Genomic DNA, 23,900 nt, shown 5'->3' on the forward strand with positions numbered 1-23,900 from the left:
ACCAACTGAGCCACACTGGCCAGGGCTGAGATTAACCAGTCTTCTCACCCTTCCCCAGAAGACCACTCATTAAAAAGCACCACTAAAGGGACAACATTTATTCCTTTTCCAAATGTTACAGTAAAACCAGGTGGAAGAGAATGGTTTTAAAAGTTAGACCAAAAAAAAAAAAAAAAAAAGTACAAATCTGGGATTTGGCCATTAAAAGTTATTTACAACAATGGGAGGGGGAAAAGAAAAAAAGTTGTTTCACATTACAGACCTCCCCCCACCCCAAAGCCTAATACTTGCTTACCAAGTCAAAAAAGAGACACAGTTGAATCACAAGCTGGAGGTTTGAACTTGAGTAAGACATTTATAAAAACCTAGACAGGGCAGTGTCCTCCCCTAGCCCAGGTGCCACTAGGCACAGCACGAGACTAAAAACAGGGAAGGCTGGACACTCAGGGTTTAGGAGTGTAGGCACCCCACATCTGGCTCAGGGATTTGGGGAGTAAACAAAACCTACTTGGAAAAGAATTGGGGAGGAAAACAGCAATTGCCTTATGTAGGGGTGGGGACAGGGGCAGGAGCATTTCACATCACTAACCTAACTTGGGAAACTGCAAGGGACCATCTTCAACTGGCCTTAGGAGGAAGACCAGGTGGATGATGGGAGAATCCACAGGAGGGAAAGGAGGAAAGGGAACGTGGCTGGGAGGGGGCAGCAGCCCCTTCCTTTCTGGGCACAGGAAGGCAGCCAGGGCACCAGGTCCAGGCAGTGACCTCACAGGGACAGCACAGTTTTTGCAGCTTAGAGATCACCCACCTGTCCCAACCCAGCTACTCATTCTGCTCGCTGGCAGGTGTAGGGCCACTCTCTGGCCCCGAGGGAGTGGACAGCTCTGCAGCCTGGGGCCCTGCCTCTTCTTCTGTGTCTCCTTCCTTGGAGGCAGCGCTAGCCTCGGCCCCCTTGGCTTGGGGCTCCTGGCTCTCCGGGGTGGCGACAGCCTTCCCTTCCTGGGCAGTGCCTTCCTCATTGCAGGCACCGATCTCCCCCTGCTCCTGCTCTTCCTCTGTGGGTGAGGAGGCAGACGATTCACCCCCACCCTCCTTTCGATTTCTCTTGAAGGAGAGGCCACTCAATTTGAAAGGCTTCTTGAAAGAGAATTTCTTCTTCTTCTTGGGGGTCTCCTTGGGGGGTACATCCCCCTTGGCCTCAGCTCCCTGGCTAGGGGGTGCTGGCTCAATGGCATCACCAGTGGCCCCGGCTGCCTCCTCTGTTCCGTTCACAGGGGGCGACTCCCCTTCACCCTTGGGGGATAAATCTCCATTGCTTTTCACATGGCCATTCTCCTGCGGGGCAGAGGAGACAGCAGTAAGGGTCAGGACTCTACCCCACTCCAGCCCGCCTCTTATCCCTTCCAGACAACGGGGGCTCCACTCATTCTATTGTAGCCTGAGAGTCTGATTGTAGCCTCACCCCACACCCGGGATCCCGTCAAACATCTCCCTCCTGGCCTTTCAGGCGCGCTGGGGCCGAGTGCGGAGGCCGCGGCCGGCAGGAGGCGCTGGGGTCCCGTGGCCCCCACCCACTTCCCTGGGGCGCGCTCTCCATTCCGCGCAGACCCGCAGGCGGCCGCAGAGCCCGGCGGGCTGGGAGCCCTGCCTGCCGAGATTGGGCGGGAAGCCGCCCCGGGGCGCTGTTCTCCGAACCTGGACGGCCCATTTCCCGGCTTCCTGCTTTGTGTAAACGGTCCCCCACCCACCGCAGGCTCTCCCCTCATCCCGACTACCCCCTGAAAAAAGGCGGCGGGCCACCGAGGTTGGGGCTGCGGGTGGAGTGCTCCGAGGGGAGGGTACCCGCCCCGCGGCCCCTGGGCGCCCCCTTGGCGCGGCCCTTTGTTCCCCGCGAGGCACTCGGGGCGGCCCGGGGGCAGCGCCGAGGGCCGGGGCGGCGAACAAAGAAGGCGGCGGGGCCCGGCCGGCGCCCCCTCCCCGCCCCTCCCCTCGCTTCGCCCGCGGGGGCTGCGGCGCCGAGAACAAAGGGACCAGGCGGGGGAGGGGGTTGCCGCGTGTCCCGGGCCGGACAAAGCGCGCGGCCCCGGCTCAGGGCCCTAGAAGGGACGAGGTGCGAGAGGAGGGGGCCAGGGCGGGCCGTGCCCAGCGCACCCACCTGTCCGTTGGCCTTAGCGGGGGAAGCGCCTGCTGCCTCCTCGGCGGTCACGTCGCCCCGGGGAGCCTTGGAGCTCTGGCTGCCCATGATGCGGGGGTCTGCTGGGGGGGCGCCCGGAGCCGCCCCGGGCTCGCGCCGCAGGGGATAACTCGGTGGGGTCGGCCTGGCCGGCGAAGGGGTGGGGCTCGTGCCTGAGGGGGAGGGGTATCGGGGGAAACCGAGCTGCGCCCCCGCTCCGCCCGACCCGATAGCTGCGCCCGCCGCCGCTCAGCTCCGCGCCAGAATGCCGCCCGCCGCCCGCCGAGCCGCCTATATATATGAGCCCCGAGCTTGGGGCGTGGCTGGGCATTTAAATGAGCGCCCAATCGAGGGGCGGAGGCGGGCTCAGGTCGCGCGCCCCACTAGTGCAGTGGGCGCTGCTTGAGGTCTGGTCCCCCCACCCCACATGGCAGGTGGGGTCTGATGAGGAAAGGAGAGAGGCGGGTTCTTGGGCGAGCTGGGCAGAGGGGCGCGCTGCTAGAGGAAAGGGGAGAGAGCAAACATTTCCTCCTCTCACGGCCCACCTCTCAGCACCTGGACAGCTAGCCCCATTGCCTCCGTCCTGGACAGCTAGTCCCATTGCCTCGGTCCTGGACAGCTAGCCCCATTGCCTCGGTCCTGGACAGCTAGTCCCATTGCCTCGGTCCTGGACAGCTAGTCCCATTGCCTCCGTCCTGGACAGCTAGCCCCATTGCCTCGGTCCTGCCCTGGCAGTCTCCCCCTAGAACTCTTCGAAGGGCTCACATGCCTGGACTCATCACATGCTGGTCGTGAGTTATGCTCCAGAGAATGTGGTCATCGAAGCTGCAGGGCCCCTCGCTAGGATCTGCACCCCCTCAGGCCTGGAGACAGGTGAGAGGTCCCACCCACTTCCCTGAGGGCCTGCACTAGCCAGCCTGGGGGTCTGACCTCATGTTGGATTATTCTGGTCAGACCGGTGAGGCCCCGTTCCTCATCCCTCCTCTCAGTCCTTGGTGGCCAGTCATGCTGAGCCCACACAGACAAGCTCACTCTTGGTCCTTCATGCCCTCAGCTTGGACACCACTTAAGGTGGTCCTGTGACCTTGAAGGGCATCTTCATCTCCATTTGAAAGCTGAGGAGCCTGGGGCTCAAAGACTTGTTATACCCTGTCTGACTTGTCTGGTGCTTTCCCCTTCACACCTGCTCCCCTACATCAGGACACCCCATGAAGCAGGCAGAGGTACCCCAGGAGGGGGATCAACAAACCTTCCTGAAGAGGAGGGGTAGGACCTCACCAAGGCTCCCTCCAAGCCTGGACAAGCCATAGGAACCCCAGAGTCCTGGCTGGCCCCAGATGTGTGTATGTGCAGCTGCCTGGGGTGAAGGGGTTGTGTGTGTTGTCACTCTACAGCAGGAAGGGGATGGGGACTGGAGGAAGCAAAGTGCTACAAAAGCAAGGCCGTGTCCTGGACAGCTAGCTCAGCAGGTGTCCATCTTCCCTCCAACCTACAATGGGTAAGGCCTCCTGGGAGGACTAAGGTTGTCAGGGATGGACATACCCCTCCCCACACACACACACTCACCTGAGAAATCAGGAACTCTAACCGCAGAGGGGGCAGGGGGGCCGCGTGGGGGTGGAGCGATAGGCTGAGGTGGCTTCTACATTCAGCACTCACTCTTATATCCTCCATCCCCACCCCCAATTGGATACATAACACTCTCAGCTTCATCAGCACCCTTCCATTTTATAGTTCGGGACACAGGTTCAAAAAAGGAAAGTGACATGTCCAAGGGCATGCAGCACATACCAGTAGCTGAGGGTAAGAAAGAGCCAAGAGACCTGCTAAAATGGTCTGAAGGCTGTAAGGAAACCCCTGGAAGAATTCTCCGTTGAGATCTAGGGCTGCTTGGTCAGAGTGGAAAGCAAGAAGAACTAGCTTTGGGCTGAGGGGTGGGGCACCATGCCCTGCTACAGCTCTCATATGACAGTGACTTCTCTACCCACTGCCAAAGGGATGGACGTAGTGACCTGCATCTCTGTGTAGGCCACAATAGGGAACCCACAATGCTGCCTGGAGCTACCCACCTGAGCTGGTAGGGCTTAGCTGGAGGGTGTGGATGAGTTGAGGAGAAGTTGAGGTCAGAGGTTAAGAGCAGATCCCAAGGCTCTTGATTTCCAGGCACTGCCCTTCCAGGGATGAGAGGCAAATTGCTTGGATAATCCCAGGAGGAGAAAGGAGCATCAGAGCTGAAGGACCCTGAGTCCCCAGATGTGCAGAAGGAGCCTGGTCCACAGGGGAGCCCCTGCATTATCCACCAGACATTGCTGGAGGCTGCAGGGAGGGGGATGCCTGGGAGCCCAATCCCTCAGCAAATCTAGGTCCCAGCAGAATCTGGCTTCTGGAAAAAGGAAGAGGTTTAGAGGATGCTGCAGGAGTGAGGGGGTGGGTACAGCAGCCCCCACGGCCTCCTCTGTCCACACTGCTGCTCCTTCCTCCCCAGCTGCTGCCAGCCCAAACAATGTGTCCATTGTTCTGTGTCTCCAGGGGCCTGTGTGCAACTGTGTGTGTCTGTTTCTCTCTGTGTGTGACTGTGTATTGCTCTGTATCTGTCTGTGTGTGAGAGACTTTGTGACGCTGCATGTGTGTGTGACCAGGTGTGTACAGTGTGAGTCTGCATCCTTGTGTGACTGTGTGTATTTAGAGTGACTCTTGGTGACTCTGAGACTTTCTGAGTGTGTGCTTGTCTGTCCTTGAGATTGCATGTTGCTGACTATTGTCTGACTATGACGGGGTGTATACCTATGAGTATGTGTGGCTGTGTAGAGGATGTCTATGAGTGTGTGGACAAAAGAGTGAATACTTTGTGTTTGTATGTGTGCTCGTGGGTGCTGGGTGTGCTTCAGTGGGTCCCTGAGGCTGTGGTGGCCAGAATCTTTGAGGTGTGAACTTTGGCCAGGAAGAGTGGCAGGGAAAGGAGGAATGGGAAGACAGGGTGACTCCAGGATACATGGGGGAAGGGAAGCTGCAGAGACTAGAAACCCCATGTTTTCATACATCCCCCATCTGTTCCCAGCTCTCTGGTAAGGCTCAGACCCCGGCCCTGGTCTGAGAAGTTCCTAGTCCCCATGGACAGAAAGGAATGAATTTCCCTGGCAGGAAGCCTGGGACCTCAGAGAGACGCAGGGTGGGGCTGAAGATGGAGGAGGGCAGCAGAGAACACGGTCCCATAAAGGAGGCTGGGGGCATTTTGGGATCTCTGAGGGGGGCCCTGTGGTGGGGATCAGATCAGATGCCAGGTGAGGTGGGAGTAAGCACTACCTAGTCAGTGATGGAGGATGGGCCTTCCTAGTCAGGGAAGGCCTGGAGATGGGAGAAGACATCAGCGAATGGCTAGGTCCCAGTGGAGGCCTCAGGAATGGTGACTTGGCGCAGCTCAGGTAGGGTTTGGTGTGGGAAGGAGAGAGGCTCGTTCTTGGGCCAGCTGGGCAGAGGGGTGTTCCCAGCCCCAGGGTCCCCATCTCCTTCCGGGAACATCACCTGGACCCAGAGACCTTAGTTCTAGCCCCCGGTCTGCCTCTTCCTGCTCTGTAACTGTGAGTCAGTCCCCTCTCCTCTTGGGCCTCAGTTTGCTTATCTGTACAGTGAGAGGTTGGGCTCTGATTCAAACTCACAAAGACTGGAGTTCCTTCTGCTCTCACCAAGGCAGAGCGTCAACTGTGAGTCACACAGGCCTGCTCGCAGGGGTTTCCCATTGAGGGAAGAGACAGGCAATGCCTTAAGGGGAGAAGAAAGACCAGACCAGGATCATGGGCGGCATGGAGAGAGGGCATGGAGGTGGGCCAAGGGATGGAGGAAGAGCTTAGAGCAGGACAAAGGGAGAACAGCAAATGGCTTGTGTGAGGATACGGACAGAGGGAAAGGCCTAGTTCGGAGCAAAGTTCAGAGAAAGGCTCCCTAGGATTCGGTGACTGGCGGGATGAAGGGGTTGAGTGGGGAGAAGAAAGTGATGAAGTTGTTGCCCACATTTCTGTTTGGGGTGACAGCTGGCAAAGCGAATTCTTTGACTGAGACAAGGCATCGGAGGAAAAAAATAATGGTGAGGGGTTTGCTGAATCTAGACTTGTTGAGTTTGAAGTGCCCAGAGGACACTCGGGGAGATGACCAGGATGCTTCAGCGCATAGACACGCAATCACAAAGGCCAGGGCCCAGCCGGACTAGAGACCACAGGGACAACAGACAGAAGGTTTTAAGTCAGAACTGACCCCACAAAATCTGGGCCTCTGGTCACTGCTTTTAACAGGAGCCACACAACACATGAGGTCACCCAGAAAGTACCAGGGCAGTAAGGAGCACTGCCATTGGAGGGGCAGGCAGCAGGAAGCCCCAGGAAGGAGCCTGGGAGGGAGCCAGCAGAGAGGGGGCGGGAAAACCCCAGAGTACAGAGTTATGGAGACCTTGGGCCACTGGGGAGATCTTTAAGATTGACACAGCGCTTAAGGGTTAACAAGGCAGGAATGACCAGCAGTAATAATAATCAAAGCTGCTAGCACCGATTACATGCTGCTTCCCATACATTATCTCCAACAGTGAGATATGTAGCATCTTTGTTCCATTTACAGAGGAGGAAACCAAAGCCCCGAGGAGGAGAGTTTATGTGAGAAGGGAGGAGGTCAGGACGAGCAGAAAGTGGTTTTCAGAAGCTCTGCGGAGCAGGGCAATGCTAAGTTCAGTTGGAGGCATCCACAAAAGGTTCTGATGCTTTGGGTTTGGGGGGAGCAGTTAGATGTCGGCAGGAGAGACAAGGCAGTCACAGGGCTGGCGGCTCCAGTGACGTGAGTCTCTGGCATCCTGGGTGTGCTAGGTTCTGACAAGGTAGTCAGGAGGATCCAGGCCTGCAGCCTCGCTGCCAGTCACTTAGCCTTGAACCTGGGTCTAGATACTGAGGTACTTCAGGGCCTTTATTGGGACCCACCATGCAAGCAGTCACCAAATCACAGGGACAGGGATTCTGAAAGTTTCCTTTCAGAATTTTAGGCAGACCAGACCTTTTTAAAAAAATCATCTTTACATTTTTCAATTATAATTGACATACATTATTATATTAGTTTCAGGTATACACCCCAGTTATTAGACATAACTTACTAAGTGATCATCCCAATACTCCTTTCCCCTCCCTCTTCCCCTGGTCTCTGTGTGTGTGGTGGCGGGTGGCTGCGTAATGGACAGGGCCCAGGCTGTTTCTCCAGTAGCCAAGAGGTGTGTAATCTCAGTTCACCTACATATCTCCCCGAGGCTGGATGAAATCACCAGAAATTCAATCCAGTTTTTCTAGGCTGCCCTGAACCTCTCCCTTCCACCTTCCCTCCCATCTTCCCAACTTTCAGTTTCTTTTTAGAACCTGAGTGTCTTTGGGGAAGAGGTGGAATGTGGATTGCTTACAACTTTCCAGCCAAAATCCCCCACTTAGGGGAAGTCCCTTTAAAAGGGAAACTAAAATTCTCTCCCAGATCAGGCCCCAGTCCCACCCTTTCTCTCCACACTGCTCACCACCTCTCCCATTCAGCCTCTTCCTCCAAATGATCTGGACCCAAATTACTGTTATCTTCCAGCTTTGTGACCCTATCAGGATCCTTCCCCACACTGACCCTCACCATGCCCACTCTAAAATGAGGACACTGGGTGCCACTTCAGGTGTGGAAAGGGTTCAGTGAGTTATTGTGTTGAGCCAGTTGTAGTGGTGAAGAGCTGGCTCCATCATATCCTAGTTGTGTGGCTTTAGGCCCTCTCTGAGCCTCAGTATTCTCATCTGTAAAATGAGAATAACAGTATCCACATGTTAGGGTTACTGTGAGATAAATGAGCTAGTACCAGCCAGTAAAGCCTGTAAAACCGAACTCCTGAGGCAAGGAGTACCTGGGAAATTCAACAACGCTCCTAGATTCGGTTACATGACATGCCAGGCAAAGGCCTGACACAAAGTTAGCACTCAACAGTGTGCCCATTCCCGTCCCTCTCCTCCCTCCCTGCCCTGGGGAGAGGAGATGAGGGTCTAGGACCACCCTGAGAAAACCTTGCAGTCTCTCCATCAACAATCTTCTGGGGCAGGGGGTAGAGGGACTGACCAGGCTGATCCAGACTGACCAGATACTGAATTGTTCAGAGGGCTTTATTTGGCTCAATACCTTCCTTAAATGGTGAAGGAATTTGCCTCTCCAGACCCTGAGGATTCTCTTCCTCTTGTCTTGCACCCCAAAGTGTCCCCCTGAGACCTCCTTTTAGTGACTTTTCCCAGAAAGACACACTCTGGAGCCCCCCTCCAGCACATACTTTATCTGTCTGTCCCCTCCCAGTCCATCCACAAATTCCCCTTCCCTTCTATCCGCACAAGGGGCCTGGCATCCCGGTGGCCCTCCCCCACTGCTCCAGGTTATGCCTCTGAGAGACTGAGCTCCTGGCCTCCTTTTCCTCATTTTCTCCTCAGTCCACTGAACTTCAAATGTACTGGGTTTTTCAGTTCAGAGAGCTGAGCTTCTGCCACCTCAGGGCCTGTGGACATGCTGTCCCGCCACCTAGAATGCCTCTCTCCGCTTCTCTGCTTGCTGAGTTTCTACTTTCCTCTTAAAACCCAGACCAAACCACTCCTGAGGACTTTCCGATTCCCCAGGAGGAAGGAATGGCTCTCCCCACCACGTATGCCTTAGCTCTGGGCTTAGGGTTCCCACTCAGCACTTCTCACGTGGGATCTACTCAGTGCTGGGAGGGTGAGTGCAGCCTCAGACTTAAAGTTTGAGATGCTTGTTAGAGTGGAGACACCAGGCTGCAGTTAATGGATCAATAAACCTGGACTTCAGAGGAGTTTTGGGGGTGGGGGGATGTCCCAAATTTGAAGCCACAGGACTAGCCGGGATCCACTAGAGAGGAGTGGCTCCTGAAGACAGCGCTGGGACTCAGTCCTGCGCAGGACCTGGGAGAGTGTGTAAGGGGGAGCACTGGGACAGGTTCCAGAGGCCTTGGAACTAAGGGCTGGAGACCACTCATTGCCCACCAGCGTGGATCTGAGGCCTCAGGAGGGTTCAAGGCCTAGAGATGCCCTGATGGGACCATGTCATTCCCCTGCTTTTAACCTGTCCATGTCTCCCTACTTTCTTCTGGAGAATGTCTGACTCCCTACTTTGGCCTTCAAACTCTTTGAAGCAAAGATAATTTTTTTTTTCTTTGAAGCTCCAAGCCCAGCTGGCTTCATTTTAGTCCAAGTCCACTTGGCTGCCAGTCTCACCATCCCATCAGTGGGATGACCATTTCAGCCTACAAATCACCAGACCTTTCTCCATGCCGCCAATTCTGCCTGCACTGTGTGCCGTGTGTGTGCCTTCTATCAAGATTCAGCTCAAGGGACCCCTCCTGAAGGCTTTTCTGGCCCAGAAGACCCTCTGTGCCTCACAAAAACCAATGTCATTGTCCCCCAACGCCCGTGGCATTTTACTGAGCTGAAGTATATCTCTGCCTTTCTCTTTCTATCGCTGCAAGAGTCTGGAGAGCAGCAGCCAGGTCTGGTTCATCCAGTCTACCCTACTGGGGGTTCATGGGTGGGAATGAGTGCAGTGGGAATATTGGGGGTGACAGCAGATGCCCCCCAACCCCGGGTTCAGTATAACTCCTTGTGTGGGAATGGGGAGAACTGAGGGAGCCACAGAGAGGTGGAAGAGCTTTATTTGGGCACCGAAGGGCAGAGAGCCCGGAAGTCGGAGTTAGGTCATCTTCACCCTCAGAGAGGGACAGGAGAGTGTGCAGTGCTCCCAGGCCATCTTTCTGCTCCTCCTGGCTTGGCACAAGTCCGCTCCAGGACCATCATGTGATGAACCTGAAGTCTGTCTTCCCACATCTCTGGAAAATAGACATCTGTGACACTCCTCTGGAACCACAGGCACAGGGTGTGTAACTGAGCATGCCAGGCTGCCTGGCCTCACATGCCACTCTGCCATGAACTAGCAGGTGTCCTTGAGCAAGTCATCTAATGGCTCTGAGTCTCAGTCTCATCGGAGGATAATGAAAATAATGATGGTACCCACCTCCCAGGGTTGTGATGAGGCTTAAGAAAGATAATTGAGCCCAGCCAGGGTGGCTCAGTGGTTGAGCATGGACCTATGAACCAGGAGGTCATGGTTTGATTCCTGGTCAAGGGCACATGCCTGATTGTGGGCTCGATCCCCAGTGTGGAGCATGCAGGAGGCAACCAATCAATTATTCTCTCTCATCATTGATGTTTCTATCTCTCTCTCCCTCTCCCTACCTCTCTGAAATCAATACAAATATATATGTTTTAAAAAGAAAGATAATTGAATGCAAAGCTTAAGCATGGTACCTGGCAGAGATCAATAAATATTATTTGTTATGATTATTTCTACTTTATTAAGAGACCTGGGTTCTGGTCCCAGTTCTGCCATGTTTTCCTCTCTGGGCCTGCCTGAGTTTCCATCTGTAAAATAGGATGTTGAAGGGTTAAATGAGATAATGGACGTGGCAGAGGCTTCCAAGGTGAATGACTACCTCTGCCCCGCTGAGGTTCATCTCCTGGGGAATGCAGGGGGGTGTCACCCCCGACTCTGTCAGGTCTTTACTGGGCTCTCAGTCCAGGCAGTACCTGCTCCCACAGGACCAGCCCATCTCCTCCCCTCTGCCCACAAGGCAGAATGAGAGGAAAGGGCTGGCCAGCAGGGACTGTGGTTAGACAGGATGAAGGACTTCCTTCTGAGCTTCAGGATACTACCCTGGAAAGGAGCCAGAGGTCTTGGGACTGAGGCTCTGGGGGGAGGGGTTGCTTTAAGGGAAATGGCCAGGCCAGCCTGGTCAGGCCAGAATGGTTCAATGGGGTGAACTAGCTCTGCAGTGACCTTACTTCTAGACACCCTGGAGGGGCCCTGTTTAAACCTGCCCTGTGGCTCCCAAGATCACAAAAACAGAGGTGGCAATAGGGGTACTTGAGGACAGCCAGCCAGAGGCCAGAGGCCACCCACTGACATATGCTGTTTCCTCTGTGCAGAACACTCTTCCCAGGGTCTGGAGTGTTGACCCCCTCATACTTCAGGCCTTGTCAGGGAGTTAACCTCCTCAATCAAGACTTCCTGACCAACAAATGCATTCATTCAACATTCACTGAGCCGCAATCAAGAGTCAGGCACTCTTCTAGACCTGTGAACAAGACCAAATACTGCCCACTACATATAAAGTAGCATGTGATCCACCTTGTTCTTCTTAAACACAGAACATTTGATCTCTGGCCTCTTTTTATTGTCTGTCTCCCCAACCAGAATATAAGCTCCATGAGGGCAGGGACTTCAACTGCTTGTTTCACTAAATGTGAACCCTGTGACTCAGTGTATAACCCTGACACAAACCACTAAAAAGGGCCCTTGATAAATATTGGTTGAATAAATAAATGGACACAGAGACCAGAGATAGACGGATACACAGAAACTGAGCCATGCTGAAAGGTGGATGCAGTCGTTCAGAGATGCACAGAAATGTAAGCATGCACAGACACACACCGGATGATCACCGTGACAGTGCCTGTCAAGTAGACCCTGCCTTCCTCCCCTGAGGTCATTCAGCTTAGTCACCAGGCCAAGGGCTGGAGTCACTCCTGATCTAGTTGGTGCCCAAAGTCAAGACCTAGCCTGGTCCCAGCACTCCTCATGCAGGGCACAAAGTTGGCATTATTTGAGGAGTCCTGTTTGGAACTCTTATTTTACTTTTTTGGATGTCTTCTGATGAACAGGAATTTTAATATGGTTAAAATAGGCTAATCTTTTAAAATATGTTTGTGGTTGTACGAGAAAGGCAGGGATAAATAACCCCGCAGAGACCCCCACCCAGCTCGTGTGCCTCTTCTTTTAAAAAAAAAAATAAATAGCCGAGACCGGTTTGGCTCAGTGGATAGAGCGTCGGCCTGCGGACTGAAGGGTCCCGGGTTCGACTCCGGTCAAGGGCATGTACCTTGGTTGCGGGCACGTCCCCAGTAGGGGGTGTGCAGGAGGCAGCTGATCGGTGTTTCTCTCTCATCGATGTTTCTAGCTCTCTATCCCTCTCCCTTCCTCTCTGTAAAAAATCAATAAAATATATTTAAAAAAAAAATAAAATAAATAAATAAATATATTTATTGATTTCAGAGAGGAAGGGAGAGGGAGAGATAGATACATCAATGATAAGAGAGAATCATTGATCAGCTGCTTCCTGCACGCCTCCTACCGGGGATTGACCCCCGCAATCGGGGCAGGTGCCCTGACCGAATCCTGACCTAGTTCATAGGTCGATGCTCAGCCTTCAGAGCCACACTAGCCGGGCCCACACGCCTCTTCCATTTCAGCTCAACTCCTCTTGGTCCTGAAGTCTGCAGCAGGCGCGCACCCACCTCGTATTCAGGCCTTGCCCCGCCCCAACCCTCCCCTAGGCTCCGCCCCCACCACACGCCCCTCCGTGGTCTCCCTCTCTCCCGGCCCCGCCCCTTACCGGTTCTCACGGGCGCAGAGGAACTAGATGTCTCTTCCTCTTGCCCAGGAATTGGTAGTTAATATTCTGCCACCGGTGCGTCCACCTGGAGGGCGGGAAAATTTGGCAGACAAGATGGGAGCAAGGCTCCCCTACTCCCCCCCAGGGCTCCGCCCACTCCTCCTAGCCCCGCCTTTTATCCGCTCTCAGCCCCTCAGGTGCCGCCCTTCCCAGTTCCGCCCCTCCTCCCGCTCGCAGGAACCGTCAAGCCCAGCCCATCCAACTCCTGACTGGCTTCTCGGCGGTGGGGATCCGCCCCTTCTCACAGACCCCGCCCCCGGCTATAGGCCCCGCCCCTCCCACCGCCCCTCTCCTCCTGGTCCCTCGCTCACGTGAGGCGCGGGCGCGCGCCGTAGCAGCTGGGCCACCGCGCGGAGGGTATGTCTGCCAGGCCGGTGGCCCCCGGCAGCAGCAGCAGGTTGCGCGCCGGCCAGCGCCAGGCGGCGCCGGGCGGGAGGCGGCGCTGCGGACTCAGCCAGTAGTCGCCCAGACTGCGGCGGGCGGCGGGCGCCGGCAGGGACGGGCCCCGGCAGCCCCAGAAACACAGCTCCTGGTCCAGGCGGTGCGGTGGCGTGGCCCGGGGTCGCCTGCGGGGACGTGGGGCAGCGGTCACCCCAGGAGGGGAATACGAGCGGGGAGGAGGGGCCCCTCGAATCAGATGAGACGAGGCAAAGGCCGGGTTCACTCCCGGTCGATTTAGAGGGACTGGGAGGGGGATTGGAGGCTCCCATCGGGGTCTTCCCAAGGGCCTGGCGCCTCCTTCCCCCACCTGCCAGAGCAGGGCCCCTGATGCTGCTAGCGCCATCCCCCAATCCCCCTCACCGGGAAAGGAGAAAATTCACCACGAAGTGGGCAGTCTCGGTGAATAGCATGGTGTCCAGGCCTCCTGGCCCGGCTTCGGCCTCTTTAATACCTGCCCAGGCGTGGAGGGGGAGGCCTGAAAGCCCATAGTCCCCCTGGGCCCGGCTGTTTTTAGCAGGAGGCCTCAACTGGCAGAGTGGGGTGGGGGCAGCGCCAGCCCCTCAGGCGGGAGTCCAGTCTGTTGTCTGACTTCACCAGCCGCTTTAGTGGGAGAGAGCTGGTCACCAGATCTTAAGCATCCCCTGAGACACTTCCCCAGGACCTGGGTCAGAAGGGCAAGGACAGGTAGAGGCAGCAAGAGGGGGCTGAGGGCAGGAAGGTCAGCTGCCGGTTGAATAAACCCCTGTTCCACTCCAGCCTCCACTCTCACACCCTGATGGGGTGCTCAGGTAGAACCCACACCTCAAAAGGCCTCCCTGCTCCCAGGTTTAGGAGCCCTGCTCGGCCCTTTAAGATCCCCTTGCTCCAGGGCACTCTTAAGTGTCAGAGGCTCTCAGCCAGCTGGAGTTCAGGAATTCTTATCTAGTTCAGGAATGCGTTTCTGGGAGCTTCAGGGCCCCTAAACTGTCTGCAAAGTTCCAAACACAAGTATATTTCTGGAAAGAATCTAGAAAGGGTTCCTGACTACCTCCCCTCCCCCTAAAAAAGTCCTTAATCTGGTCTAACCCACTCTTTGCAGAAAGGGAAACAGGTTCAAAGAGGAGTAGAGAAAAGCCAAAAGTAAAACCCTGGCTTCCTACTACTCTGTTTGCTCCCCACCCCCCAACCCCCCTCAACAAAGAGTGAGATAACTCCTCTGTGCCCTTGTCCTGCTCAGAGCCTTGTCCTGCTCAGAGCATGGGGTTCAGGGCTCAGAGCCCTCAACCCCTTGGGATCCTGAGGAACGTTCTGGCCCAGCTCCCTTTCCCACACTGCCAGTTTGGGCTATTTCCCCCCAGTGACTCATACTGGCTGCTGGGGAGAGTGGGCAGCTGTTTTGAGCCCCCAGAGTCCAGTACAGGTCCTGACTTGCCCCTACCACCCTCCCCCCCAAATTGTGCAACCACATTTGGGGATTTAATCTCTTTTTCTTCCTTAGGGAATCTCCTCTCATTCCTTCCCCTTTCTTTCTCTCCAACCTTTCCCTCCCTGACGGCTCCTTCCCAGCCACAAACAAACAGGCTGCAGTCCTTCCTATCTTTGAAAAAGAAAGCCCTCCTTCAACCCTGTGTCCTTCTCTAGATCCCTTCACAGCCAACATTCTTGGAAGAGTTGTGTGCACACCCTCTACCTCCGCACTCACACAATGTGGCTCCCGCCCCCACCTTTCCTCACCAAGGTCACCACTGACCTCCTTGTGGCTAAATCCAAAGGATGCTCCCAAGGCTTTATCTGACGTGACCTCTTAGCAGTGGTGGCTTCGGCACAGTCACATACTGTCTCCTGTTTGAAGTACTTTTGTGTCCTTGTTTTTCTGGACACTGCACTCTTGGTTTTCTTGTCTTACTGGTTGCGGCCACATGGCAAATTTCTCATCCTTTGCTCACTGCCTAAACATAGGTGTTCCGGGCCCTCTGCAGTCTGTCCTAAGGGACTCTCATCTCATCGGTTCCCATGCCTTTGGTGTCCACCTGTGTCAGAGACTCACTTCTCTCTTTCAGCCCAGACTGCTCTTCCCTGCTCCACACCCGTCTCTTGGACCCCTCCCCCTAGATGTCCCACCTCACAGGAAACATGCCCAGCCCCTGCCCTTCCTCTTATGTTCCCCAGCCTGGCCCTTTTCTCAGTTGCCTGAACTAGAAACCTGGGCTTGGTTCTATACTCTTCCCTTTCGATATTCAAGGAGCTACAAAATCCTGTCCTCTCTGAGACACATCCAAATCCCATTGCTTCTCTCCATTTCCACTGCTGACACCTGGTCCCAGTACCTGTCGCCTTGCACCCGGGGAGCTGCAGCAGCCTCCTGAATTGTCTCCTGCTGCCACTCTGGATCTCTGAGGGGTGGGCAAACTTTTTGACTCGAGGGCCACAATGGGTTCCTAAACTGGACCGGAGGGCCGGAACAAAAGCATGGATGGAGTGTTTGTGTGAACTAATATAAATTCAAAGTAAAGGAGCGGAGGGGAGAGCAAGAGAACCGGATAGAACAGCCGGATCCGGCCTGCGGGCCGTAGTTTGCCCAAGGCTGTGACTTAGGTAGTCTGTTCCCACAAAGCAACCAGGGTTGCCTTTTCAAACATGAGTAGTCCCTCTGCACAGTGTCTTCAGCAAAAAGTTCATGGCACACACCAATCCCAGTGCTGGGACAGTTCCCACCCCTAGGTTTTTGCCTGGGTAACTGCTTCTTATCTCAGTTCCAGTGGCAGTTCCCTAGGGAAGCCATTCTGGACACCCCCAGCTGGCTCTGCTTTTCCTTCTCCTACAGCACTGTGGCCTCTCCTCTGTGGACTTATCAAGCAGCCATTCGCTAGCTAATCTAATCTGCAGACATTCTACAAAATCCTTAGCCCTCCCATTTTAGGCCCTGGGGGTGTCAGGATGAATATGTCGAAGCCCCCTGCCCTCACTGAATCCATATCGTAATGGGCTAGACAGCCATTCTACAGGGATTAAAGAATATAGTAAGCACACAGTGGGATAACTAGGTGCTATGGGAGGGCAGAAACGGGTGGGCAGAGGAGCCTTCTTTGAGAAATGACAATTGGTGGAGATCTGAAGGGTCAGTGGGATTGGAAAGGAGGCTATTCCAGGCAGAAGGACCCGTGTGCTTAAAGGTGGGAAAAATGTTTAGTGAAGAGCTGAGGGGTGTCCAGTGTGGCTGGACAAGTGATGTAAAGAAGCCATGGATGAGATTTAAATAGGAGAACGACATGGCTGGGTTTGTGGTCTTTATAAAACAAGTCCAGACTGGAGGAATTACGCGAGGAAGAAATCAGAGGGCCTGGTTAGGAGACTGCTGGAGTAATCCAGATGAGTAGCAATGAGGGCTTGATTCGGAGGGGTGGCAGAATGGACTGTGGTCATCTGGACTGGGGTTAGGAAAGAGAGGGAATGAAGATGATTCTGGTGCCCTACCCCAAGGTTGGGTGGGGAGAGGCCATGGGAGCTGGGACACCCATATCCCTGTGGTGTCCAACTCACTGATCTACCTGGTTTGGGGTTTCCTGAATCTTCCCAGGGGCCCTCATTCATCATTTTTACTAGAGGAGCAGGTGGAGGCCCAAGAGGAAGAGGCTGCTAAGAAGACCCAGATGAGGCAGAGGGGAGGACAAAAGGGAAGTTGGGTCAGAGTCCAGATGTGATGGGGTTTCAGGGAAAGTGATATCTGGGGTTTCCTCAGAGTCTGGAATTCCACTGTCTCTGGCTCCACTCTGACCCCCAAATTCTGAGATGCTCAGTCTCTGGAACCCAGTCCTTGGAAGTCTCAGGAGCCTTCTAGGGTCTGTGAGTCTATATCTGAAGGTCCATCACCCCCTGACAGGCCTCCAGGACTCTGGACAGTCCCTGACATCAGTGTGCACTTCACACGAGTTGGCCCAGTGCCCACTGCCTGCACGATTCTCCGGGACTGGGATCCTCACACTAACCCTGGAGTTCCCCAGCTTACGTACCCGAATTGTACATAGGAGACTTCCAGGGTTTAAGGAATTTGCTCAAATTCACACAGCTAAAATGAGGCAGGAGGAGGATTGGAACTAAGGTTTGACTGGCATCAGAGTCTGTGCTTTTAACTCCAGAACTATATTAAGCCTGTCGACCCCTGGTTGATTGGCTCAGTAAGAGGAGAAGGTTTTATGGGAACTTGCTTGTGGTTGGGGTAGCTGCCCCGGTTTCATATCAAGCAATGGGAAAAGATGGTGCTGACGTCAATTGTTGCCATGACGACACAGCAACCCTTCCCCTGCCATCTCCATGGTAACCTGGGGGGTCCATCTGTACTTCACCCCCTCCTTCTAAAAGGGAGTCCTGAGGGAGGGGCTGGCTAATAAGGTGTCTGAGAGAATTAAGGAAAGGCGGTGAGTCAAGCATCCCCTTTTCCCTAGGCCCCTCCCCATTCCTCAGGTCCAGACAATAAGGCTGGGATCTGGGGTCCTGCTCTGGGATCTGGGGACAGCTTTACCCTATAGGGTGAGGGAGATCACTTGGGGATTCCCCTGGAAATGCCCCCATACCAAGTTTGTAGGCTTCTGAGCAGAACTGCTGGGAAGCTGGCAGAGGGAGGCAAGAGGGATTCCCCAACCCCCTCCCTGGCTGGGCATCACCCAGCCCCTAGGGACTTGGCTGGCCAGCTCTCTGCTGCCCCTTGAAGCCAACTGTGGGAGCAGCATGAGCCTCTCTTGGTCTTCAAGTGCCAGAGATTCCTGCCTGGTGCTGTACTCACATGACTTTACTGAAACCTTCCACCAGGTGTCATTAATCTCATTTTACAGATTTGGAAATGGAGACTCAGAGAGGCTAAGTAACTAGCCCAAGGTTGCACAGCTTGTAAATGGTAGTCAGGACTCAAACCCAGGACTAGAATTTAGGCCAGGGACTTTTTCAGTGGGAAAGAAGAAGCAGCGGCCGAGGACAGAATGGAGAAGACGAGAAGTAGGAGAGAGAAGTGATCCAGATTGGAGCCTGTTGTGCTCCCTGTCACCTACAGAACAAAGTTCAAACTCAGTGTCTCAATCTAGCTTCTCTTCTGTGAATTCATTCCTGGGTCCCCTGAATTCTGAGCTCTGCAAGGGCAAGTGATCAGATTCAGGCCTGGGCTCTCAGCACCGGCTGTGGCCCGGTAGGTATTGGTGAAAGTTGATTGAACTGAATTCCTTGAACTTGCCCTGCACTTTTCTGCCTCCTGCCTTTGTCCACAGTGTTCCTTCCACCTAGAGTGCCCTTACTCATGGACATTCTAGACCTAACTAGCTCCAGGGTCTGGCCCATTGGCAAGGTGTGTGTCTGGAATCTTTGCATCCCTCACTATCCAAGCACATGGGATGAGGCAATATATATATTGCCCCAAAGATATATATATCTTTTCTTTTCTTTTTTTTTTTTTTTAAGGAAAGGAAGGTTGAGAAGATGGGACAAAGGAAGTAAGTGATATGGGAGAAAGGAAGATGGGAAGGATTCAGCATTATGGGGCTGGCAAAGTCCAAAGAAATCAGCCAGTGCCTTTTTTTCCCTTGTCTTTGTTTTTTTTTTTTTTCAAATTTTTATTAAGGTATTATATGTGTACATATCTTACCATTGCCCCCCACCCCCACCCCACTCCCATACATGCCCTCACCCCCCAATGTTTTGCATCCATTGGTTACTCTTATATGCATGCATATAAGTCCTTCAGTTGATCTCTTATTTCCCCCACCTCTCCCTAACCTTCCCGCTGTAATTTGATAGTCTGTTTGATGCTTTACTGCCTCTGTATCTATCTTTTTGTTCATCAGTTTATACTGTTTTTCATTATCCCCAAATGAGTGAGATCATGTGGTATTTTTCTTTCATTGACTGGCTTATTTCACTTAGCATAATGTTCTCTAATTCCATCCAGGTGCCTACAAATGGTAATAATTCCTTCTTTTTTATGGCAGCATAGTATTCCATTGTGTAGATGTACCATAGTTTTCTGATCCAGTCATCTGCTGACGGGCACCTAGGCTGTTTCCAAATCTTAGCTATTGCAAATTGTGCTGCTATGAACTGAACCTGATCTTTGGCTTACATATATTTTTCCAATCCTATATAATAAAGAGGTAATATGCAAATTGACCATCACTCCAACACACAAGATGGCCACCCCCATGTGATCAAAGATGGCCACCCCCATGTGGACACAGGATGGCCACCACAAGATGGCCAGCAGGGGAGGGCAGTTGTGGGCGATCAGGCCAGCAGGAGAGGGCAGTTTGGAGGGATTAGGCCTGCAAGGGAGGGCAGTTGCGGGTGACCAGGCTGGTAGGGGAGGGCAGTTGAGGGGGACCCAGACCTGCAGAGGAGGGCAGTTGAGGGGGACCAGGCTGGCAGGGGAGTGGTTAGGGGGTGATCAGGCTGGCAGGCAGAAGTGGTTAGGAGCAATCAGGCAGGCAGGCAGGCGAGCAGTTGGGAGCCAGCAGTCCTGGATTGTGAGAGGGATGTCCAACTGCCCGTTTAGGTGGGATCGGGCCTAAACGAGCAGTTGGACATCCCTTGGGGTCCCAGATTGGAGAGGGTGCAGGTTGGGCTGAGGGACAACCCCCCCCCCCATGCATGAATTTCATGCACCGGGCCTCTAGTATTAAAATAATACAGGTTCATTAAACAAAATTGGAAAGTGGAAAATACTTGTTCAGCTTAATTACTACACTTCCAGGCAACTTCCTGTCATGGGCCCTCAATGGCTTTTAGGGCATTGAGTTTGAAGACACAGGAATATGATAGCATCACCTATCAGTTGGGGGACCCTAGGCAAGGCTCTCAAGGCTGTTTCCTCACCTGTAAAATAGAAATAAGAAATCAGTTTTTCAAATGACCTATTTCCCAATCTTTTTCTGGGCCCACCAGTTCTAGGAGAAACCAAGGGTCAACATAGAAGAGGCAGCCCCTAACTCTTTCACCAAAACCAGAGATGCCCAGGGTTACAAAACAGCAGGAAGCAAAACCTAAGTGCATCTTGGGAGAATTGAATGAGCCTGGTGTGGGTGGTCATTCTCTTTATTCAAGTTGTCTGCCCATCCCCTCCAATCCCGAGCTAGTAATACAACTTTCACTGGAGACCACGAGAGGGATGGGGGAAAGAGAAGGATAAGGGGAAAGGGTCAGAGAGGAAAGGCTGCCAGAGAAGCGGTCATGCATGACTAGCAAGAAAAGGGGGAAGGGTGGGCACCCGGCCAGGAGAGAGTGGCGGGGAAGGGAGAGCCCTGGGGCTGGGAGGATCCAAGGGAGGGGGCAGCCTAAGGGAAGGTACTATGGGATGAAGCAGAGAAGTCCGCGGCCTGATCCGACGGGACAGACATACACGGCCAGCCCGGAGTGGAAAGAACAGTTTATGCTGTGCTTTATTAAAATGTGCATCATTCTTTATTTTAAAATGTGCATCATTGTCTCATGCTCGGCGCGCGCGACGTGCGAGGCGCACTCAGGTGGCGCGGGCCCGGGGGCTCCCGCCCATAGCCAGGTAGACGTCGATGGGCACGTGCAGCAGCGTCAGGCAGTGGCAGCCCGGGCAGCGTCGAAGCGGCCTGAGGAAAGCAGTGCGACAGGGGGCGCTGTTGGGGACTCATCCGCGGAGTGCACTTGGTCTCCGAGGTTGGGCGTGGATGTGGGGCCCTTCCTTGGGGCGGCTGTCTGGGGATGATGGCTTTTTTGCTCAAGACCCTCTGGGACAGGGACGACCCGAGAGCGCAGGAGGGACCGCGGGGGAGGGCGCCGGCTCACCTGACCCGGTTGTGCTCCGTAGCTACCGGCTCTGGGTTGTCCTGGGGCTCGGGGGTGGCGGCAAGGCCAGGGGAGTCTCCGGCCTCAATGGGAAATCTCCGACCCTGAGGGGGCTCCTGGGCACTCATGTCCAGGCCCCGGGTCCCTCTGCACGGGGAGGGCCGGTCAGGACGCTTCGGGACCGCCGGGCGCTCCCTCCCCGCGTCCGCGCCCTGGGCCGTTCCTCACCTGCTGGAGGCCGAGGCCAGTCCCAGGCTGGACGCAGCTGCCTGAGCCCTGGCCGCGGAAGGACGCTCCGGTCCAGGCGGAGCCGGGCAGGTGTCTGCGGCGCGTGCGGACACGGGCGTCGAGGGGGAGGGCTGCATTGTGACCCGGGCCTGGCGTGCTGACCTCACAGAACCCGTTCCTCCCGCCAGGGAACCCTCGCACCGCCCAACACCCACCGTGAGCAGGAAGCCGGTGGGTTCTTGCCATGGCGCCTTGAGACTGGGTGGCGCAGACCCCCAGCAGTCCGATGGGGGCGCAGGCGGCTACCGCAACCAGTGACGTCCATGAAAAGGAGCCTGGCATTCTGGGCAGCGCGGACAGCCCGGAGAGCGCCTCCACACCAGGCTGGGCTGCAACTCACCGCCTGGCTTGGGGGTGGGGGCGCAGCGATGCTTAACCGGTGCTGGTTTTGGTGAGGGCAGATAGGGGCACTATCCATTTTGGCCAAGGGTCACACAACATTTACATCACAATTGGGCTGGAGTTTAAAAATGTCTGGCCCTCTCCCTCCCCACCATCTGCGGCTGGATGTTCTAGCGATAGGGGCTGCTGTGGATGAAGTCCTTGGGGAGAAAAGGACCCGGCCAAGGGCTATGGTGGAGTAGAGCTGCCTCACAGAGGCAGCATGAGCTGAGAGGGTGATAGGAAGGAGACGCTAGACAGCATGGAGGACTTTCTGCTCTCCAATGGGTACCAGCTCGGCAAGACCATTGGGGAAGGGACCTACTCAAAAGTCAAAGAAGCATTTTCCAAAAAACACCAAAGAAAGGTGGCAATTAAAATTATAGACAAGCTGGGAGGGCCAGAAGGTGAGCTGGGGCCCCTTGGGAGGGAGGGCTGGCGGACGTGGGTGGGGGCCTCCTCCAGTCAGAAGGATCACTCCTCTTCTCCTTTAGACTAAAACCAAGGCAAAACGAGAGATTGTGGCTCTGGCGTAGGTCAGTGGGGAACAGAGGGATGCTGGGAGTCCAGGAACATCACACCTTCCAAAATCTAAGATTAAAATGGCAGGAGGTGAAGGGTCCTCAGAGGCAGAACCCAAACCCATCAGGGGAACAGAGATCAGCGGAGGCATGATCAGGGCTACCAGAGGGCAGGGGCTGGTGTGGAGGTGGTGGAGATGGGAAAAAGACTGGGCTCATGGGAAGAACTGTGGGTCAGGAGGCAGGGGTGAGAGGAGCTGGGTCACCACACTGTGGGCAAATCAGCCCTCAGAATATGAGCGTCAGTGGCTCTAACAATCCCCAAGCACTTGGATATCCATGGTCTCACAGGCTGCTCACAACAGTCCTTGAGGTTGGCATGTAGTTCCTTTGAATAATGTATTAACTACAAAAATAAGATATTCTTTGTACAGTCCAAGCATCTAGATGTTTAAAACTGTTAAAGGGAACTTGACATTGTGACTAGAAGGCACCAGCCCCAGACATGGTGGGCAGGCAGACACATGTTGGAAGGCAGGAGACGAGAGGGAGGAGTTAGGCTCTTCTGGACTGATACCCTTTCCCCTTGTTTCCTCAGAATTTATCCAGAGATTCCTGCCTCGGGAGCTCCAGATCGTCCGTACCCTGGACCACAAGAACATCATCCAGGTGTATGAGATGCTGGAGTCTGCCGATGGTAAAATCTACCTGGTGATGGAGCTGGCTGAGGGAGGGGATGTATTTGACTGCGTGCTGAATGGGGGGCCTCTGCCCGAGAGCCGAACAAAGGCCCTCTTCTGTCAGATGGTCGAGGCCATCCGCTACTGCCATGGCTGTGGCGTGGCCCACCGGGATCTTAAGTGTGAGAACGCCTTGTTACAGGGCTGCAACCTGAAGCTGACTGACTTTGGCTTCGCCAAGGTGTTGCCCAAGTCACGCCGGGAGCTGAGCCAGACCTTCTGTGGCAGTACAGCCTATGCCGCTCCCGAGGTGCTGCAGGGCATCCCCCACGATAGCAAGAAGGGTGATGTCTGGAGCATGGGCGTCGTCCTCTACGTCATGCTCTGTGCCAGCCTACCTTTTGATGACACAGACATTCCCAAGATGCTGTGGCAGCAGCAGAAGGGGGTGTCCTTCCCCACTCACCTGGGCATCTCGGCCGAATGCCAGGACTTGCTCAAGCAGCTCCTGGAACCAGACATGATCCTCCGGCCTTCAATCGAAGAAGTTAGTTGGCATCCATGGCTAGCAAGCACTTCATAAAAGCAATGGCAAGTCCTCCCCAATAAAGCAGGGGAGAAAGCAAACCCAAAAACCCGCTTCTGAACTGGTGGTATATATTTTACACTTTAAGTTTACTTACCCTAAAACTTACCTACACCCTCCCCGCCTTACTTTTCTTTCCCTTTAAAGATCTTCATGGAACCAGAGGGCCTCATTCAGACTTCCCTTTTATTATGACTGACAAGTGATTTTCATACGGGCATTTAACTGAAGTTAATTAAATTAGACACCAGAATCATACATATATGGGGGGGGGGGGGGAGGAGAACAATGACCAAGAGCAATTGGAGCCACTGTTGTTGCAACTTCCTTTCCCAATAAAAGCAGAAGCACTGGGAATGCAGAATTGGCCTCTTGACTTCTAGTCTTGGTGAGAAGCCTGTTGGGAGTCCTGCCCCTTCTCATTCCAAAGGCCAAGCTGAGTCTGAGATGAGGACAGGGACTTCCTCAGAACCCAGGCCACCCCTCCTTCCTCTCCCCCCCGCCC

General features: G+C 54.5%; 4 protein-coding genes across 5 annotated transcripts; 1 reads left to right on the forward strand and 3 right to left on the reverse strand.

Moving 5' to 3' along the window:
- Positions 1–83: 83 nt before the first annotated feature.
- Positions 84–2,474, reverse strand: MARCKSL1 (MARCKS like 1). Its single transcript, XM_080654209.1, has 2 exons — positions 2,156–2,474; positions 84–1,335 (listed from the first exon to the last, which is right to left on the reverse strand). The coding sequence occupies exons 1-2, from the start codon at positions 2,240–2,242 to the stop codon at positions 823–825; spliced, it is 600 nt and encodes a 199-aa protein (XP_080510335.1). The 5' UTR covers positions 2,243–2,474; the 3' UTR covers positions 84–822.
- Positions 2,475–9,853: 7,379 nt separating this feature from the next.
- On the reverse strand, positions 9,854–17,168 carry LOC308242694 (uncharacterized protein; the record flags this gene model as incomplete). The annotated part of the gene is made up of 5 exons (XM_080657105.1): positions 9,854–10,043; positions 12,666–12,750; positions 13,037–13,291; positions 14,896–15,046; positions 17,156–17,168. 4 exons carry the CDS (start codon positions 17,166–17,168, stop codon positions 12,672–12,674), a joined length of 498 nt encoding a protein of 165 aa, XP_080513231.1. The 3' UTR covers positions 9,854–10,043; positions 12,666–12,671.
- Positions 17,169–20,536: 3,368 nt separating this feature from the next.
- FAM229A (family with sequence similarity 229 member A) lies at positions 20,537–22,094 on the reverse strand (the record flags this gene model as incomplete). Of its 2 annotated transcripts, XM_080657709.1 has the most annotated exons (4): positions 21,383–22,094; positions 21,168–21,261; positions 20,940–21,086; positions 20,537–20,743 (listed from the first exon to the last, which is right to left on the reverse strand). In XM_080657709.1, the coding sequence occupies exons 1-4, from the start codon at positions 21,507–21,509 to the stop codon at positions 20,641–20,643; spliced, it is 471 nt and encodes a 156-aa protein (XP_080513835.1). In that variant the 5' UTR covers positions 21,510–22,094. The 2 variants fall into 2 exon arrangements, with proteins under 2 accessions (XP_080513835.1, XP_080513834.1); XM_080657708.1 differs by lacking the exon at positions 21,383–22,094 and having other exon boundaries at positions 20,641–20,743; positions 21,168–21,360.
- TSSK3 (testis specific serine kinase 3) lies at positions 21,850–23,392 on the forward strand (the record flags this gene model as incomplete). Its single annotated transcript, XM_080657710.1, has 2 exons — positions 21,850–22,015; positions 22,728–23,392. Exons 1-2 carry the CDS (start codon positions 21,871–21,873, stop codon positions 23,390–23,392), a joined length of 810 nt encoding a protein of 269 aa, XP_080513836.1. The 5' UTR covers positions 21,850–21,870.
- Between the last annotated feature and the right edge of the window lie 508 nt (positions 23,393–23,900).

This window comes from Plecotus auritus (genome assembly GCF_963455305.1).
Source record: "Plecotus auritus genome assembly, chromosome: 2".
Taxonomy (NCBI): Eukaryota; Metazoa; Chordata; class Mammalia; order Chiroptera; family Vespertilionidae; genus Plecotus; species Plecotus auritus.